Below are 20,456 nucleotides of genomic sequence, written 5' to 3' on the forward strand. Positions count from 1 at the left end.
CCATATGGGGAATAGGTGTTGTTAACAATGACGTCAACAGTGCCATAATTATGATGTCATAATTCGACAGGGACAACGCATAGTCTGATCAGTTTGAAAGGTATTGAGCGTGATCTATGCAACAATTATTTTAGAGAATATAAATTTATGATGTAATCGCTCACGTGGTCTGGCAGCCATATTGGATGAAAGAAAAAGAAATGTTCAAAAACAGAAGAGTTCGCTCACAACAAGTTGACTGCGCAGGGTAAGTATTCTATGAATACCATCTAGTTAAGTTAGCAGTCAATATAAAAAATAAGAAACTACTGTAGTTACGTCTTCCTTTAATATTGATATTTTCCTTGAGCGTTTGGTCGATTTCTGCAAAACCTCCAATCTCCTTTTTTCACATGTAGATTCCGAGCAAGCACATACATCACTTGATCAATCTATCTCCAGCGAAATATTCTCTTGGCTTCCAGTTTAGTTTGCTCATCAGAGATGTCATCTTTAATTTGATCCGATGCTATTCTTTAGGACATTTCACAAATGCATTAGTTGTGTGCATATGTTGTTCATGAGGATTAATTAATAAATGCATACTCTGATGTACACACCTGTGATAATATTTAACAGTTTTGGTCCATTTTCCATGTGTTGTGTTGACCCCTGGTGTTGGCTTAGCAGTTAGGGTGCCGGCTTGGGATCCTAGGATCCTGGGTTCGAATCCTGGTCGATCGCTGAATTAACGCCAGGGGGGTTGACTCAGCCTGTCATCCTTCCGAGGTCGGCTAATTGAGTACCAGTTCACTGGTAATTCCCTGTTTGTCGTAAAAAGGCGACAAAAAGGGTTGGCGTCAGGAAGGGCATCCGGCCGTAAAACATTGCTTCAAAAACTGGACCAAAAAAAACAACAACAACCACGGTCCCCGAAAAAGGCCAACCCCCGCTTTGTGGGGAAAAATGACCTCTAAAGGTGTTTTTTTTTTTGTTTGTTTTTTTCCATGTGTTGAACATCGACAAATTATTCAAATTGAGTAGACAACCAGTCAGTGACTGCCAAGTTCATTAAAGGTCTCGTCATTGAAGGTCTCTTTCTTGCCTATGTTAATTTCTACACCTAATCGACGATAAAAAAAATTCATTAATATATTCTTTTTTCTCCAAGTTTCTCCCCTAGATCTTTCGTCCTTTAAGAGAAATTGAAAATTAATTCGTGATTAATACCCAGAAAATAGCCCTGCCCTAGGAATGTGATTGCAACTGCAAAAATCATTCATTTCTGGATGATAACTTAACAATGGTAATTTGCTGTGAAAATACCAAAAAACGTGTGGTGAGGAAGAGTTGTTTAGCTATGGGATACAGGAAGTATGCCGTAGTAAGATGGCCATGGAATGTTTGAGTGGTCAAAAAAAATCCCAAGTTAGCAGCTATTTTGGCTCGCACAGAGACCATCGACGGAGGCATATGTCATGATATTCTCGTCTCACTTGTTGTGTTTTGACCACTAGCACCCTGGAAAAATTGGCACTTAGCGAGGATTAGAGTACGATTTTCCCTACTTTATTGTCTGGAACAGGCAAGGCGAAATGCCAACAACGTGCTGAACGACACCCAACGCAAGTGCGAGGGCCCACATGCTGGGCCCGGGGAAGGCGTGATAAAATATATCGTTATTTGATCATAAGAAAGTTTGTAGGCCTATTTACCAGCAATCTGCCCAAAGAATCCTGCAGGACCGAAACATCAAAGTTCTCTAAATCACTGGCATTTGATTAAAAGTGTTATGGTTGGATTACTTCTTCATTTATCACCACCTTCGCTTTCATTACCATTCTCCCATTCAAATTTGTTCACCACCATCTCTTATCTTCCCCCATCCAAAACCTTGATCTTTTCTACCCTCGTCAATTCACCTCAGATCCACTTTTTTTGAAATACCGACTTTTTTCCTGGAAGTCCTAGCAGTATCCATTTGTTTTATACCTTCCCCCCCCCCCCCCCCCTCCTTTCCGTGCCTACTCTCCCCAAGCCCTCTCCCTCCCACAGATCTCCCGATGTCCCTGCTCTCAAATGTTGCACTTGTGTGCTTCCCTCTCTCTCCCCGTCTTGTCTCCCGCTCCCCGTCTTGTCTCCCGCTCCCTTTATCTTATGTTTTATGTGTCGGTTTGTCTTTTTTTGATTAATGTTAGCTCTTACATGAGCCTCGATCTTATATACAAAAAAAAAGAAGAAAATCTAAGGCATCCTCATAGTGCACTGCGAAAATGCTGCTCCAGTCAGATTGATATTGCAATCGCCCTACTCACTCAAACTCGTTTTGGACTGAGACACCATTTTGTATTTGTTGCAGTTGCAAGATTCATTCTGGATTTGGAATTTTCCTTTTGAAAAACTTTGAAAATACTGTTAATTTGTTTCGGAAATGAACGGATTTCTTAAAACAAAACTGGGCACAGTAGCAAAGATATATATGTAACGGTTATGGTTAAGTGTTTATAAATTAATTAATTATTAAAGTTGTGTGTTGCTCGTGGAGGTGGTAAAGTATATGGAAATATATAAATAATTCAAATTAGTATGTCGGTGGAGTACATGAAGTATATATAAATATATTGATCATTCAAGGTAGTATGTCTGTATCGGTGATCCTAAAGTGTACATAAATAAATAAATAATCCACAGACTGCATTTTGGTCAAAGTGTACATAAATAAATAAATAATCCACATTCTGCATTTTGGTCAAAGTGTACATAAATAAATAATGGCTACCAAAAACCATATACAGTTCTGTATACTATTCTCTCATATATATATATATATCAGTCACTATGCGATTTCATACCATCAGTGGTGAACCGCCATTAAGGTATCCCATCCAGCTATGCTGTACCTTAATGGGAGCGATAAGTACCATCTGCCACATGGCACATTATCTCTGGTATCCACTCATTATATGGAATTCCCTGGATGCAGCCGGGAGCAAACCAATCCAAATATATGTTCAGTTCTCCAGCTTTCAAAGTAATGACGTCACTGCCATGTACATATGCTCTGCCTGTCAAGCTCTCAAGAGAACCCTCTGACAGGGTTCATATACTGTATATATATATATAGGGTATATACTGTATATATATATATAAACACTATACAGTATATGTATATATATAATTATGTGTGTGTGTGTGTGTGTGTGTGTGTGTGTGTGTGTGTGTGTGTGTGTGTGTGTGTGTGTGTGTGTGTGTGTGTGTGTGTGTGTGTGTGTAATATAGATGGCTGTCCATTCGTCCATTTGCGGTTACGCTGTTTGGCTGTGTGAGGCGAGGTGCAATCTGTTTGGCTCCTGACAAGATTGAATAATGTATTGTACAGGCTTATTAAAAGCTGATAGTCAAAATATTATTCCATATTTCACGATTGGAACTCATGACCTACATAATTATGTCGAAATCTAGAGTGAAATCGGAACAAAATTCGGAAAAAGTGATTTTTATAATTAAATAATAGGCTCCATGAGACGTGAGGTAAAATGGCCCCAAAATGCATTTTTTAAACTCTTTTAAAGGTAATTATTGTACATCTGAATTTTTTTTACACCTTTCAGGGACATTGATCACACTCTTTTAAAGTATAGCAATACATAATGTTACGTGCCCGACCCCCTGGTCACGGTGTACCTCCGAGCCCCGAGAGGAGTCACGGCAGAAAAATGTGTTATTCTGTATGTCAAAGATCAATGGGGAAGCCACACCAATTGTTACTCACAAACAAATATTGTATTAAGATCACACAAGAATAACAGTACAACATTAATAGTAATCAAAAGTACAATCAATATATGTCCTATGATGGCACCATCAGTTTCGTATATATAACTCACTGTGCTCCAAGTGAGCGGAAAGAAGAAGATTCCCAATGTCTCTAATTCCCGGCTTCAAGCCCAAGTGGATTCGCTCCAGCGATCGTCAGATCAATGTCCAATCGAGACCAGAATCCCGTTGGGTTGGCAGTTACAGTCCCTGTGCCAAAGCTGTGCAAAGGCGCCCTCCAGGCGACTGGGAAATCCAAAGGCGCCCTCCAGGCGACTGGGAAATCACACCCTCGGGTATGGAAGTTTCACAGCTCGCAGTCGGCAAACCTCAGATTTACCTTCAGGTATATCCGCGTTGCACACACACACACCAGATACGTCTGAAAGCGGAGAAAACGGCTGACGTGAAGCGAAGAAAAACCTTGCGCGACACGCAAAGGCTGAAGCGAAGCAAAGAAACCTTGCTCGACGCACAAAGCGCGCGAGTCAAAATGGCCGATGGCCGTACTCGAGACGTAACGGCCCGACAATGATTCTCTCCGGAATCGATCGCAAAACCTGACATGCAGGTTAATCTGTCACAGCGATAACTACTCTGTCGCAGGAATCCCTTTCCTGGGAAACCCAAAGTTCACTCATGACTCTTGCTCGCCAACGTTCGCTCCAGACCGCAAAGCAACTATGCTTCTTGTCCGACTCCACTCACTCCGCCTTCTTTTTTCTTCCTCCTCTTCGTCGTCGTCCGGTTCCCGATCCGGTTTCCTGTTTATTTTAAAACTAACTTTTCACCTTTTGAAAACAGTTCATACACAATAAACCTTTTGAAAACAATAATAGTACATGGAACCAGAAAGGTTTCAAGTGGATGAAAACCACAACAACGGAAGTGACGAATCCGTAACAATAACGGTACAACAACAAATCACAGTTTAATTATTAACAGTGCGTTAAGATATGGCCTCAGCTGGCAAGATGCCCTCCGAGCTACCTGCACTCGCCTCTAAGCTGCCTAGCCTGGGTTTGAACCCCGACCCAGCTATAAATTATCATGTAATAAATAAATATTAATGCATGAGGGGATGTGAGTGGGGGATGGAGGGTGGCTGGGGGTAGTGGGGGAGGGAGGGTGACGTGAGGGGAGTGGGGGAGACAGGGGAGCAGCAGAGAGGGGCATGGGGAGACAGGAGGGAGTGGGGGAGACAGGGGAGCAGCAGAGAGGAAAGTGGGGGAGGGAGGGGGATGTGATGGGAGTGGGGGAGACAAGGGAATGGGGGAGACAGGGGGGGGCAGCAGAGCGGGTAGTGGGGGAGGAAGGGGAATGTGAGGGCAGTTGTTGGTCGATTGGTTGTTGGGAATGTGAGGGCAGTGGGGGAGACGGGAGCAGCAGAGAGGGGAGTGGGGGAGACAGGGGAGCAGTAGAGAGGGGAGTGGGGGAGACAGGGGAGCATCAGAGAGTGGAGTGGGGAGGGAGAGGAGTGGGGGAGACAGGAGACAAGGGAGGGAGAAGGGAGTGCTGGAGAGAGGGGGTGTGGGGTTGGGAGAGATGGGAGGGAGGAAGTGCGGTGAGATGGGTGGGAGGGAGACGTGAGGGAGTGGGGAGAGATGTGAAGGAGTGGGGAGGGAGTGGGAAGAGATGGGTGGGAGTGGGGGAAAGATGGGTGGGAGAGGGGAATTGAGGAGAGATGGGAGGGGGAGTGTGGGAGAGATGGGAGTGAGAGCCAGAGGGGTGTGGTGGAGAGAAGGGAGTGGGGAAGGAGCAGGGGAGTGGGAGAGAGAGAGTAGGGGAGGGATGAGAGAGGGGGAGAAGGGGAGGGAAAGAGAGAGGACAGGGATACTTTTGCTAGGTTTTCCCATCACTTGGGATGGGTAGCTACACTTCCTCGTAATATATAAATTTTTAATTGCCGAAATTCCAAATTGTCTCCAATCCCAAAATCATGTGACATGCTTCGTACCCAGATATTATAGCATAAATGTACTTGATATGAAAGCAATGTCGCCAGTCATTTTCAAGTAGAGGCTGCAGACTGGTGCACGGACAGACTGACGAGACCCAAAATATACTGTAAGTGCCCAGCCAGGGCGACGCTTGGTTGAGGGCTAAAATACGACCTAACACATCAATTGTAACATTTCCCATTAATTGTGCTGTCGATGTTATCATGACCGATGATGGCCTTTCAAACTCCTATCCTTTGCTTTCATCTTCCTTCTGTGTTCCTCATCAGATCTGCAGACAGCAGGAGACTCAGCCTCTCGGCTCCCTTATCTTCAATCTACCTGACCTTTCACTTCTACCATTTTGCACCTGTGACCACATGCCGTCTTAGTCTGCAGATCCCTGAACCAGACCCCACTGGGCCCTGCCTGCTTAAACCAATCAATGCTGATAATACTTCCAACAAAGGTAAGGTTAATAGGAAAATTAATCAGAGGTCTGTACATGGACTAATTTGTGAGCAATGATGGAAGCTAAATCCCTTTTATCAAGCAGTGATGCGACATCAGTGGATAAAGTAGAAATGTTCCTTTTCCAGAAAACTAGAGGTAACAGTTTAAAGTCCTGTCTCTGACCACACTGGGTGGGTCATGTCCAGCTTCAGTCGATATGTCTGGGACCGGCACAGCCAGTAATGAAAGGGTGTGTCGTGTCATCTTGCCAGGAAAAGTTTTGCAGGGAAGAACGTAAGCTTACACATTTAATTTCTCATGGTGTAGCAAAACTTTATTCGAGACTCGGGTGCAATGTTGGGAAGCTGTTGGAAAGAAAAATATAACAGCTGTCAGAGCTTCTTGTCAAAGGGTATTTTCCTAATCCATAAAGTGCCAGACCAACACAAGTGCAAGCCAAAGCTTTTTTGTGGAAGGAAAATCTGTGTCTCAGTTCCCCCAATAAGAAATGCAAAAGTTTATGGTGAATATTTTCCTTATCGCTTCGATTCAAAACTTTTCCTCTGTGCTTATTGTAATTTTTTGGTACATTTTATTTTATTTGGTAAATAAAATTCCAAATCTATCAGCTTATGAGGTCATGATCAGTAGGGTTTTGAAGTACCTATTATGTGATGGACGTTTATATTTAAGTTTTGTATGGACCAAAAATCATTTTGGTAAATTGGTTGCAATTACCATTGAGTGTTTAGATAAAGTTGGCATCATGTATATTGCATAGCATACATCATATCATCCTTGCCTTCATATATATATATACAGTCACGTGAAAAAGTAAGTACACCCCATTAGACACAGGGCCATAGGGTGGATATCTATTTTTTTTTTGATTTCATGACCTGAACCTAGGGATTTGGCAAGAAGGGTGTGGGATGAAGCCTTATGACCTCCAAAACATCTTGTTTTTTTTCACAAGCGATATCGTGGTACGTTACCGAGAACCGCTGCCCCAAAACACCAGTATACACCAATTGTATGTTACATTTGAAATACCCATTTACACAGTAAAAAAAACAACACAAACTATATGATGTCATGTTCACATTGGTCTTGGCAGCAATATTTATTAATTCAGACCCCCAAAAGTAGTAAAAATGTTGTTTTAACGACTTGGTAAAATAACATGCTGTTGATGCATTTATCAGAAAGTCATGTTTTTGGACCTTAAAACCTGCATAATTTTAAATTTTTGTACAATATTTGTGATCGGTGTTGCTACTACGATCCATGGTGGTTTACCAATGCTATTTTGAAACTGTTAATAGGTCCAATAAGTGTGTAAGGGGTGATATTTTAACCCATCAAAGACAATTACGCGGTGTACAAGCGAACCAGTGCGCATTGACGTCATGATAAACTCGAGATGGGCTAGAGAAGCTCCACCGTCTCAATGTATGAACTCCAGAAGCGAAATGTTGGTTTGGTGTCACTTGCTTCTAAGAATTTGTCAAAGGAGGTTTTGAAGTCTTTGAACTTGTCACTGTTGAGAATGACATGGTAGTTTGGATGTGGGAAAGCTTCAGCTAAGTTTGACAAAAGTTCCTTCACTCTACCCGCTTCATGTTCTGGAATAGATTCAAAATATGCATCCAGGAGCATCTGCTGCATCGCGTCTGACATCAGCTTATGGGCTCGAACTGCCCTGTTGTAATGCTTGCCACTGAACACTCCATTCACAGACCCCACTGCAACAATCTCTGACTCAACCAGGATGTCTTGGAGACCACCATCTCGAAATCTCTTTCCAATACAGCCAAGAAAGGACATTGCAGTGTGGAATGCCCCAAGTCGAATTACCAGTCTCTTCATGAACTGTGCATTCTTCCATCTAATGAGCTGTGCCTTGCAATAAATGGCTTGGTCAACGACAATGACGACTGCTTCCAACTGTAACTTGTCGGCGATCTGAACACTTCTCTGCAGTATTGTTAGTACCGTATTCATTTCAGTCGGAGTGGCATCAATGACAGGGAGATACCCTATCACGCTCTTTGGTGGAACTTCAACACAAGACAGTAGTTGGTTGAATCCTGTCCAAGATGGCAGAGTCCCGTCAATGTTGTACTTGGTGATGTGGTATGCTAGGTCTATCGTCTTAGGGTGCTGGAGTAATGGGAAGTACGTTGCTCGATCCAATGGAACGCTGGTTGCGAATGGAGCGGGTCCTTCGTTTTTCCCTCCATAATATGTGGCAAGGTTCACTGCAGGTGGCTGCATCGATCTCTCCCGCGTCCTCTTAACTGTAGTGACTGGTGCTGGTTGTACTACTTCATGGGATTGACTTGGTCGCTGTATTATAATCCCATTGGTATTGTGCGTTGTTCCACGCCCAGACAATGTCTCCTCCCCGAAGTCATTATTGTCCCATACGAGTGTGACATGCTTGCCCGCCTGAATGATTGATGGAAGAGCATCCTCTCCACGATGTAGTTCTTGGTTAGCCAGTGCAGTGTCATGATTTAAGACGACAGAGTTTGAGACGCAGTAACCAAACCCGTTCAGTAGGCTGATTAATTGGGCTGAACCTGAGAGATGACGTACTGTCATTGCAAGTGACAAATGTTTGGGCATCTGTTTCCTTCCCTTTGATTGGAGGTATATGATGTCCTGTGCAATTGTGAGAATTCTTCTATGTATTGTAGATTCTATCTTTACAAACTCATCAGAATCAGGTTCGTCTGACACTCCCACCATCCATGCAATAAAGTTATAGAGACAGGCAGGTACAATTGCTTCTGCGGCATTTGTTGTCAGGTGCTCAGAGGTTGGGGGCCATGGCATATTTGGCTTGATCTCATCTATTGCATTTCTCAATTGTAGCGCAGTGAAGTAGTGTTCTCTAAGGTTATTCTCAGTATACCCAGGTTGCTTTGGTGGGGTTGGTTCAGAGTCGGATGTTTGTTCTGTCTCTGTTGTGTCATCACCTGAACCATGCATGGTTTCTTGCAACACTTTCTTTTCTTCAACCAGCACTTCAGTGGAGATGTCATTAACATACACAAGGTGTCCTTGGCAGCGCATATACGGGGTTAGAAAGCATAGTTGTGGAAATGTTTTCATCAGTCTTGTCTTGAGAAAGCCAATTTTGTAGTTTGATTCTATTCCGTGTGTTGCTTTGATTTGTTTCATGAACATGTCATTAAGTCGTTTCAGTCTGTAGATTTCCTTGTTGTCTATTATAAGATCCTTGACTGTTGCACAAAATAATGTGTATGCTTCTGAGTAGTTGGAGTCTCCTTGTTGCTCTGCATTAGGTGTTGTTGCTAGCTTGCCTAAATACCGGGTATACTCCTTGTAGCAGCGACCATGGTATTTTACCTCTATCGCAACACAATCGCGGTCTTGAATTTGAAGCAGCAGGTTTGTATTGTTGTTGTCTTTAGCAGCTTGCTGCAGTCTTGGTGCCTCAATTGTTGAGCACCTTGTTAGAGGCTCTTTTCTTCGGCCCCTTTTGCCTGTATTGATTGTTCTCTCTTTCTGACAAAGGATGCATATATTAGGCAACACATATTGGGATCTGGCTGAACATTTGGGCTTGCCTAAGCTGGAGCGTAGAGCACGTTTCCTGACTGGTTGTGGGCCTTTATGCATCTTGTCAATGTTGACGTTGATGTCGTTGCATGTTGAAGCTGCAATAAATACACATAAAAGAAAACAATTAAAATTATGTGAGTTTAAAATGTCTAGACCTCAAGTCATGGTTAGCCCGACTAGATTCCCTCCCCCCCCCCCCCCCCTTCCTCAGACTTCCTTTTAAAAATTTATTTGTTTCACCTCGGCCCTACCTCCTTGCATAAATATTGGACAGTTCCTTCAATTCAAAATCGTTCGACTACACACAAAATCATTTTACATATACCTCACAAAAAAAAAAATCAAACTAAGTTTTGAAGCATTGTCATGATTTATTATTCAAGTTATTCAACCTACCAGTATAGGCTGCATTTTCTTCTCTCTTTTTCATGCTGCTTTGCACCCTGCTCACTCGTTGTTTATCGGTAAATCGTGAATAACACACTTGATGAAACGCTGCATCATGCGGTATAGCTATAGCAGGTATTGTTACCATACTGTTGCCACGTTCGCCGAATTCGTCAGCGTGGTTCTTCACGAAATTTCTCGCAATTTCAGCTTGATCACCTTCTAAATTCTGCCACGTAAGAACAAATTGCAAATATCGCGGCCATGTTATATCACTAAAAGGTATTAAACTTGATCTTTTGGCCGGAGAAATGCACATATAACAGCGTTTCTCGCTCCCACCCTCGTCACCGTCGCTGCTACTGGAGGCCGCCATTTTGTTTACTCGCAGCCGGAAGCCCAGACATCGTTCGTAGCGCGAATAAGCGCGATCCTCATTGGTCAATACATCGAAATGCGTTCGAGGCTAAACGGAGATTTTGGAAATAAAATTATACATTTCAACATTATATTACAGACTAACGTACCAGAATCTGACTTGTGAAAAGTCATGAACATTATTTCTTAATTTTTTCTATATTATCATGCCAATTTGATGCCCACCCGATTTTCAGGTCACGAAATGAAATGAAAAATTGGAACACCTGGCAGTCTACATGTAAAGTTTTGACTTTTTCAACATATTTCAACATACAGCTATTTGATCTTCATTTTTTTTTTTTTTTTATTTTTTTTTTTTGTATACAAGATCGAGGCTCGTGAAAGAGCGAACATTAATCACACAGAAAGACAAACCGACACATAAAACATATAACATCGGGAGCGGTAGACAAGATGGGGAGAGAGGGGGAAGGACACAAACACAACATTTGAGAGCAGGGACCGAGAGACATGGAGACATCGAGAGATCTGAGAGAGGGCGAGGGCTTTGGGGGGGGGGCATGGGAAGGGGGCGGTAGGAGAGGTATAAAACATATGGACACTGCCAGGACTTCCAGGAAAGAAGTTGGAATTTCAAACAAGGTGGATCTGGGGTGAATTAGCGGGGGTAGAAAAGATCAAGGGTTTTTGATGGGGGAAGATAAAAGATGGTGGTGAACAGCTGTTTTAAAGACCTGGAGGGAGGAGTGGGATTGAAGGGAGTGAGGGAGTTTGTTCCAGAGGCGGGAGAAAAGAGGAATGAAAGAGTGAAGGTGAGCAGAGAGCCGAGATTTCGGCAGTTTAACCATCAGAGGGTTGCTGGCAGATCTTGTGCGACCTGTAGGAATATTTGGGGGACAGAGCACAGAGAGAGCTGGGGGTGCAAGGCCGGAGAGGAGTCGGTAGAAGACAGAAAGACCACAATATTTCAACAATATTGATAGATAAAGGTGGTATAATACAACAAATATCATGAAACATTTACATTTTGTAGTCCATTGTATAACTTAAATAAACATAAATGCAAATTCCGCATGTGGAAAAGTAAGTACACCCTTGGCTCTAATAGGTGGTATTGCCCCCTTTGGCAGAAACAACCTCAAGTAGGCGTTTCATATAACTGTCTATCAGTCTCTGACATCGACTGGGAGAAATTTTTGCCCACTCCTCCATGCAGAATTCTTTCAGCTGTGCGATGTTTGAGGGGTTTCTTGCATGCACAGCTCATTTCAAATCCCCCCACAACATCTCGATGGGATTTAGATCCGGGCTTTGACTTGGCCATTCCAGAACCCTCCATTTCTTTCTTTTCAGCCATTCCTTGGTGGATTTACTGGTATGTTTAGGGTCATTGTCATGTTGCAAGGTCCAGCTTCGGTTGAGCTTCAACTTTCCGACAGATGGCCTCACATTATCCTCAAGCACCCTCTGGTACAATGAAGAATTCATAGTGGATTCTATGATGGTGAGCTGCACAGGCCCTGATGCAGCAAAGCTGCCCCAAACCATGATATTTCCACCACCATGCTTTACAGTTGGTATCAGGTTCTTGTGGTCAAATGCTGTTTTTGGTTTTCGCCAAACATGTCTTCTGGTACTGTGGCCAAATAGCTCTACCTTTGACTCATCTGTCCAGAGTACATTGTTCCAGAAGTGCTGGTCTTTGCCTAGGTGTTCATTGGCAAACTTTAGTCTTGCCCTGATGTTCTTTCTGGACAGCCAGGGTTTCCTCCTGGCACACCTCCCATGGAGATCAAATTTGTGCAGCCTCTTTCTAATGGTAGACTCGTGGACTTTGACATCAACAGTGGCAAGAGCTACCTGTAGGTCCCGTGATGACATTCTGGGGTTCTTTGAGACTTCTTTCAGCATCTTGCGGTCTGCTCTCGGGACGAACTTGCTGGGGTGGCCTGGCCTGAACAAGTTGGCAGTTGTTTGGAATCTTCTCCACTTGTAGATGATCTTCCGGACAGTCGAATTATTGATTTCAAATTGTTTGGAGATCTTTTTAAATCCCTTCCCAGACTCGTAGGCATCTATAACCTTCTTTCTGAAGACCTCAGAGAGCTCTTTTGATCTAGGCATGGTGACGCCGCACACGTCAACAACAAAGAGCAAACCAAACCAAATGTCTGAGGTTTAAATAAGACAGGTTCCTCCTAGATCCTCTCGAACGATGTTCTAATCATTTGCACCTGAGCTGGTGCACCTGATTCTAATTTTAGGTATTTCAAGTAGAGATAAATGTAAGGGTGTACTTACTTTTTCCACATACAAAATTTGCATTCATGTTTATTTAAATTACACAATGGACTACAAAATGTAAATGTTTCATGATATTTGTTATATTATATCACCTTTATCTCTCAATATTGTTGAAATGAAGATCAAATAGCTGTATGTTGAAATATGTTGAAAAAGTCAAAACTTTATATGGGGTGTACTTACTTTTTCACGTGACTGTATATGTATATAATTTTTATAAACAGGAATTAAATTCCTGCGTGGGGCTTAGTGTGAAAAACTCTGACTCAAAACGGGACTCGAACCAAGGGCCTCCATCACTTTCACGGTGACAGCCCACTGTGATATTGAGCCAACCGAAATCTCCTCAGAAATTTTCCTCACTTAACACTGCGAGCTTTATAATGGCCGATGTCTTACGTGCCTGCTTGGCAGACCCCGGAGGTGAGCGTAAGTATATGTATGTGTATGTATGTGCATGCAAGTATATGCAGAAGTGCATTCGAGATTAACTGATCTACAATTTTTTATAAACAGGAATTAAATTCCTGTGTGGGGCTAAGTGTGAAAAACTCTGACTCAACACGGGACTCGAACCAAGGGCCTCCATCACTTTTGCGGTGACAGCCCACTGAGCTATTGAGCCAACCAAAATCTCCTCAGAAATATATATATGAGCAGCTGAGTTTCTCCATCACGCTTCATTCTAAAGCGTTCCTGCTGCTGACGTAGAATAATAAAAACAGAGTTACAGTGTAAAAACCGACTCCCGCAACTTCAGTTAAGTAACTCAAGAGGACGTTTGTTCCCTTGCTTGCACAGGCTTATCAAAAATGGCATCTCCCTTCGTGCCATGTAGTCCCCGCCCCACTCACAAACAGCAACGCAAGTATCCACACCAACATGCCGTCAATTCAAACAAAAGCATAGAATATAACAACCAAACATAACAAATAGTACTGTTGGAAGGGCACTAATCAGTTTACTTGGAACAAAAATGTGTTCGTTTAAATATAATCACAAAATTGCCTGTTTTAAAAGCCTCTTTCTGAGTTTGAAGAAGAAGAAGAGGAAGAAGTGCTAATGGTCTCTTCATGCAGCAGTTGAAAAGGGAACATTTATTATTCTACCAAGGCAGGAACCCCTTTGAAGGACACGGAAGTAGCACTGTTGTGTGTGTGTGTGTGTGTGTGTGTGTGTGTGTGTGTGTGTGTGTGTGTGTGTGTGTGTGTGTGTGTGTGTGTGTGTGTGTGTGTGTATGTGTCTGTGTGTGTGTCTGTGAATAAAAGAGAGAGATAGAATTGAGGAACAGAAATGTAAAAACGAGATGTGTGTGTGTGTGTGTGTGTGTGTGTGTGTGTGTGTGTGTGTGTGTGTGTGTGTGTGTGTGTGTGTGTGTGTGTGTGTGTGTGTGTGTGTGTGTGTGTGTGTCCATCTGTCTGTCCATGCGTGTGCATGTATGTATGTATGCATGTATGTATATATATATATATATATATATATATATATATATATACTAGCAGAAGGACCCGGCATTGCCGGGCGGGGGAGGGGAGGGGAGGGGTGAGGGGAGGGGAGGGGAACACGGGGGAGGGGAGAAGAGGGGGGGGAGGGGAGAAGAGGGGGGGAGGGGAGAAGAGGAGGAGGAGAAGAGGGGGAGGGGAGGGGGAGGGGGAGAGGGGAAAAGAGGGGGGATGGGGAGGGTGAGGAATGGGAGGGGGAGGGGGTGGGAGGGAGGGGGAAGGGGTGAGGGATGGGAGGGTGAGAGGAGGGAGGGGAAGGGGAGGGGGGGTGAGGGATGGGAGGGGGAGGGGTGAGGGGGGGAGTGGGAAGGGGAGGACAGAGGGGGAAGGGAGGGGAAGGGGAGGGCCAGTCAACAATGACGTTGCAGTTCTCATGGTCGGAGAGCAGCACAACAATCGTGACATCGTCCTGCATCTTCGAAAGAGCACGAAGCGGATTTTGGAGACTCACCGATCCTGTGACCCACGCCCTCCAGTACCGGCGTTGCCGGGCGGGGGAAGGGAGACCCGCACATTCCCAACCCGTACATTCGCCCTCTCGACTCAAGCTCGTATTCGAAATCGAAAGGGGAAATCCTTCATATTCGAATTCGTAAACACGAAATATGAATTAAAATTTAATTCATATCGCACAAAATCGACACAAAACACGATCGCATAAAGGTGAAAAAACGTAATGGCTTTTCGCCCTGAATTACGTGCAAACGTGTGACGTGTGACGGGATGGAACATCACGTGATCGCTCTGAGCGAATCAGCGAGCTGCTCGCACTGGCTGAGATTAGCGGGTACTTCGCTGAAATGCGCTAAGGTAAATATGAATAAAAAATATGGATCTCGTCAAATATTGTCTCGGCCATGTTCGTCCCAGGCTCAATGGCCATGTCTATGCCAAATATCAAGCACGTGAGCCTCTCCGTTTCGGAGTCTATCGGTAACATTACACACACACACACAAACTGTGTTTTATATATATATATATATATATATATATATATATATATATATTGTTGCGGATTTGAGAATCCTGCACATTGGTAATTGTTTGTAAATATCACCCTCTGTAAATAATGTAATAATTCCTTGTAAATACCTCCATTAATTGTAAAGATCAAAGGTCGTCCCCTTAGTTAGTCCATCGCACACACGTAGAAAATCATAGGACCTTCTAAATAGTTATCTCTTTATTATATGTCAGTTTCAGGCTCTGTTTTTCCCACTAGTTCATTGCATTGCACCGAATCAAATAAGATAGGTCCCCTTCAAGGATTTCATTTCCCAGCAAAACTCTCTCTCTCTCTCCGTGCAAAACAGCTTGACAAGCGTGGGGTGCGCGCCCTCTCAACTGGCCCTTGTTTGAAAGCGGCGTTCGCCGCCATTGTGAACATGTGCTCCGTGCTCTGTTTGGACAAGAAGGGCGGGGTCGCCGAGAAGAGACAAGCCCGTGGCTCGCCACGGGGGCGGGGCTGTTCAGCTCTATGCCCAAATAAGGCTACAAGATCGTGGCATTGCCATATAAGGCCACAAAACAGAGCACGGGGGGCGGTACCCAAACGGCCGAGGGCGTGTCACGACCCGGCTTGATATATGCGTGCGACGATCGCGCACAAGGCTGGTACGTGCTGCTGCATTGGTTCAAGAGCTGGATTTTGGTTCAGAGCTGGTACGAGAGCTGGGTACGTGCTGCTGCGTTGGTTCAAGAGCTGGATTTTGGTTCAGAGCTGGTACGAAGGCTGGTACGTGCTGCTGCGTTGGTTCAAGAGCTGGATTTTGGTTCAGAGCTGGTACGAGAGCTGGGTACGTGCTGCTGAGTTGGTTCAAGGCTGGAGCTGGGTTCGAGGTACGAGGAGGAAGAGGATCTGGAGAGGAAAATCCCAGTGTTACCGACAGAGAGAGAAAGAGAGAGAGAGTCGTGGGTCGGAACGGAACCTCGCCAGCTGAACGAACCTTCTGCCAATCCTTTCATCCCCCATTCGTGTGAGTCTGCTCGTCGTCTGTCCTCTGTGTTGCCTGGGATTTTAAGTTAAGTTTGTATCAGTATAAGTTTCTCTGTGTCTATCTCCTTGTAAATTACTTCGTTTCTTCTTCCTCTTTGGTTTTTTTGGTGTAAATCATAATAAATCCTGTTATTTCTTACTTTTGGTTTCTTTTTCATGCTCATCCGATCGTTTTAGAGATTTCCCCATTGAGTTCCTGTGGTGCGATTTCGGCCAACGTCTATAATCGGGTTAGTCTTTGTTAAATGGCTCGAACTCCTGGTTGCTAAAAACCGCTCGGCAACTAGTCTATCTAAAACCGTGGTTCGAGCGGACGTCTCTTCCCTGCTTCACGGTCAGGAGTGGCACTCAGGTCCTTGGGACTTTTCATTGACCAATTACCCTGGCTGCTCCCGACCGGAAGGAGCGTTGGGATTTCCAGGACTCATGTCGGTCAGTAACGGACAAGGGGTTAACCCCCCTTGGCAAGGGGAGCGCCGTCGTCCCAGATCCGTAACAATTGGTGTCGAGGAGTTGGGATTTGGACCCGAACCAAATTTTTAAAACATCAAAAAAAAAAAATTGGTCAATATTACGAGTGGCCGAAATTGTAATAACATCTAAATTTTAAAATCGTGCCATGGATGATGAAGGCGACCGGATGCCGGTAGGGGAGTTAGAGGAGGGTTTAGAGTCGACCCAGGACCCCGGGGAGGCGGTGGGAGTAATGCGGGAGGAAGGCAATACGCATTGGGTTGCGGAGAGTTCAGGCACACAAAATGGCCGCGGTAGCCGTGCCCGCTGCACAAATAGGGGGAATTGATGTGCGGGACCTCATGGCGCAGATTAATGCAGCCATACTAATGGGGAATATAGGATTGGAAAACAGAATGGGGGAGCGATTAGGAAACCAAATCGGGGGATTGAGAGACAGGTTAAGTAATATGGAAAATCAAATTGGGGAAATGGGAAATGATTGGAAAAACCAAATTAGGGAGGCTAGGAAGCAAATTGGAGGGCATAAATGAGGGGTTAGCGAGGGGGCAAGCCGCATATGAGGTAAGGGAAGCCGAGAGGGAGGTTAACCGCAGGTTGAGCGGGAGGGGCACACGGGTGCACGACGAGGTAACGCGGATCGAGGAGCGCAGGTTGAGCGAGTCGGAGCAAGGCATAGGTAACTGGACCGGGGTAGAAATCACGACCCGGGGTGTGGGGAAGCCGGCGACCGCTGAGGTGGAAGAGGGAATTTTAATAAAGCCAGCGGTCATCGAGGTGAACAAAGAAAAAGAAATAGTTGGAATTGAAATTGAAGAGACGGCAGAGATAGGAATGAAATCGGGGAAAGTGGTGGATAATGTACAAAGTCTGAGTTCACATCCTGATGCCATACTTGCTAATCCTTATAAAGATTTGCAGGTGCGCGTGGAGAGGAGGATCCCAAAGGTGAGTAAGGTGGTATATGGTGCTAAGAGGTTTTGCAGGAGGATGTTTGGCACAAAAATAATTTTCACGCGCTTGGGATCCCAGCATACCGCGGGCATTTGTGGGAGGTCCGTTTGGCGCTGTGTGAGAGGAAATGGCACGCGTGTAAGAAAAGAGTGTGCGTCGAGGAGTGAGTGTGTTACAAAGTGTGGGAGTGATACTGAGTGCGAGAGCGAATGCACGTCGGAGGGTCTGTGTGAAACAGAGTGTACGGAGTGTGACACGGAGTGTGAGTTGGTGGTGGAGCAGGTGCGAGAATGCACACCTGGAATGGTCGAGCGTGTGTGAGAACGCACACCTGAGTTGGTTGTGGCACGGGTGCGGGAGAGCCCATTGAAGCGCGTGAGTGGGTGGATGCAAGAGTGCATCCCCATGAGTGGTACGGAGTACGTACCGGGAGAAAGTGCGCGAGAGGTGCGGTGTGTAACAGGGAGTACGGTGGTGGATTTGACGAAGTGCATGGGATGTATGAGCAACAAACGGAATGAGTGGTGTGAGCATGTCCGGGAGGCATCGACGTTGACCGGGGCAGCGTTCAGGGCGACGGACAGCTGACGCGAGCACTCCGTGCGCAGTGAGCTTTGTTTGCAGCGAGGACCGGCCGGGACCGTAAGCGCGTCACTCTTCGGAGCGTCGTGCGCGATTCGGGCCAGGTCCCGCACTGAATGGTCGGTGCCGCGTCAGAGCGGCGATCGGCGCGATTCTGGAGGAGGGGGGGGGAGGTCGGACCTTCGCCCCCAGGCGCGGATGGGGTTCCGACCGGGCGAGCTTCGGTCATCGGGCCGGAGACTGCAAGGTTCTGCGCCAAGAAGGTGCTTGGAATCTCGGGCCGAGCATGCCGCCTCCCCTGAGGCCTGAACCGAATGCCGGACGGACTCAACCTGCAGGCGACCAAACCACCCGAATTCATTGCTCGGTTTGCGAAGCCGAGTTTTAATGATGTAACGACGCACCGAGGCTCACGTTTAATGGACTGTGAAGATGATAGTGTTTTGATCCGAAATTGGGATAGTGAATAGGATGGGCAGTAATGATTGGCAAAAATTGATGAGCAAAAATGATTGGCAGTGATTGGCAAATTTTGGTTTGCAGAAAATTTGATGGCAAAATTGATAGTAGGAGATGCCCGATGTGCATGGATGGTAAATCCACCATCCCTCCCATCCTGGGGCACATGAGCACCAGCTATGGGGTTTATGGCAGTGTAAGCTCGCCGAGGGAGGGTTTGGATATGTATAGGGATCTAGAGAAATGACCATAGGTGACATGAGAGTTAAGTAGCGACATGATACCTGTAGTAGGGGACGTAGAATAGATTAGATGGATTATAACGACGAGGGAGCGCAATAGCCTAAGGGACGATGGGGAAGCGCGAGTTTCAGAAGGGAGCAGTTGGATCAGATGATGCTGTGTGTGTGTGTAGAAGAGTATTGAGCAGAGTATTGTGAGTGTGGGTGAGTGCATTGTATTGAATGAAGAAGCCTGGGAGGAAGGAGGGGTGCAGGAAGCACCAGGTGTGTGAGCACAGGTGTGCAAGTGAGTGAACAGGTGTATGGAGAATGGGTTTTTGGAATAAATGGTATGGAATACATGGAGTATGGAATGGATGATGTGGAGTGAGTATGGTGGAAAATGTGGAGTGGAGTGGTTGGTGCGAAGGGAGTGTATGGGCTGGATGGACCCCCATCACGAATACCCAGGGAGGGTAGTTTAAGAGTTAGGTAAAGGGTATAGTTAAATTGTGGTTGGATGTTGGCATCTGTGATGCGTGTGGAAGAATGGTGTTTGGATGGGTGCATTAGTGACGTGGAAATGGCTGGGCGTGTGGCCTGTTAGTGTGTGTAGTTAAATGGGCACTCCGCCACTGTGAGGATGTCGGCCAGGTGAGGCCGCAGGTGGGCTCTGGGAGCCGGTAGAGTTCAATGGGGCCCGAGGATCCAGAGGAAGGACCCGGGTAGCCCAGTGCCAGAGAGGGCACCGAGAGGGAGAGCGCCAGAGGGCCTTCCCCAGGTAGATAGGTTAGGGTAAGGAGCAGGTAAGCTCGGAGGCAACTGCAGTGGCGGAGGTGTGCAGGTGAGTAGACCTGCTGGGAGAGCCGCACGACTCAGTCCTGAAATTGTGCAAAGGCACAGGGAGTTGAACCGGGGGAGTGAGACCCCATATTGATGACCACCACAGTTTGGTCAATGGGAATTGGTTTTTAGAACCACATAGAGTAAGATAGCCAATGGATTGGCAGGGAAAGACCCCGGGTAGTGTAAAGTGTGTTAAAGTCATTTAGAAGGTGGATAGGATTGAAATCTCCTCGCACCATCTGCATCCACTCACCTGAGGTGACAGAACTCCACACCGTGCCATGTGTTGTTGTTTTTATTTTTCTGTGCAAATGTTTGGATTGTGAGATGCATCATGACGTGGGTGTGACATTGTGCTGGTTGTTCCATCTCTTCCTCCTTAAGAGGGATTGATGATGAATTGGTGATGGCAAATTTAGACATTGGGATTGCAACGAATTTGGATTAGGGGAGATATGGGGAAGACGTGACGGTGGAGACGAATTGTAAATGTGTAAATTGTTTGTAAATATGGGCAAGGGTGGAGTAGGTGACAGGGGGGGTGACGTACGGTAGGGACGAGCTTTCT

The 20,456-nt window shown here is 45.4% G+C and overlaps 1 protein-coding gene across 1 annotated transcript in view; it reads left to right on the plus strand.

Moving 5' to 3' along the window:
• The window catches only part of NPHP4 (nephrocystin 4), a 174,946-nt gene that overhangs the window by 25,120 nt on the left and 129,370 nt on the right, over window positions 1–20,456 (plus strand). Inside the window, exons 3-4 of the mRNA XM_078779516.1 lie at window positions 6,026–6,204; window positions 15,967–16,152. Coding sequence (XP_078635642.1) covers window positions 6,026–6,204; window positions 15,967–16,152 — 365 coding nt within the window. The remainder of the gene's footprint in view (window positions 1–6,025; window positions 6,205–15,966; window positions 16,153–20,456) is intronic.

Source organism: Myxine glutinosa, chromosome 6 (assembly GCF_964187855.1).
Source record: "Myxine glutinosa chromosome 6, kmMyxGlut1.1, whole genome shotgun sequence".
Lineage (NCBI taxonomy): Eukaryota > Metazoa > Chordata > Myxini > Myxiniformes > Myxinidae > Myxine > Myxine glutinosa.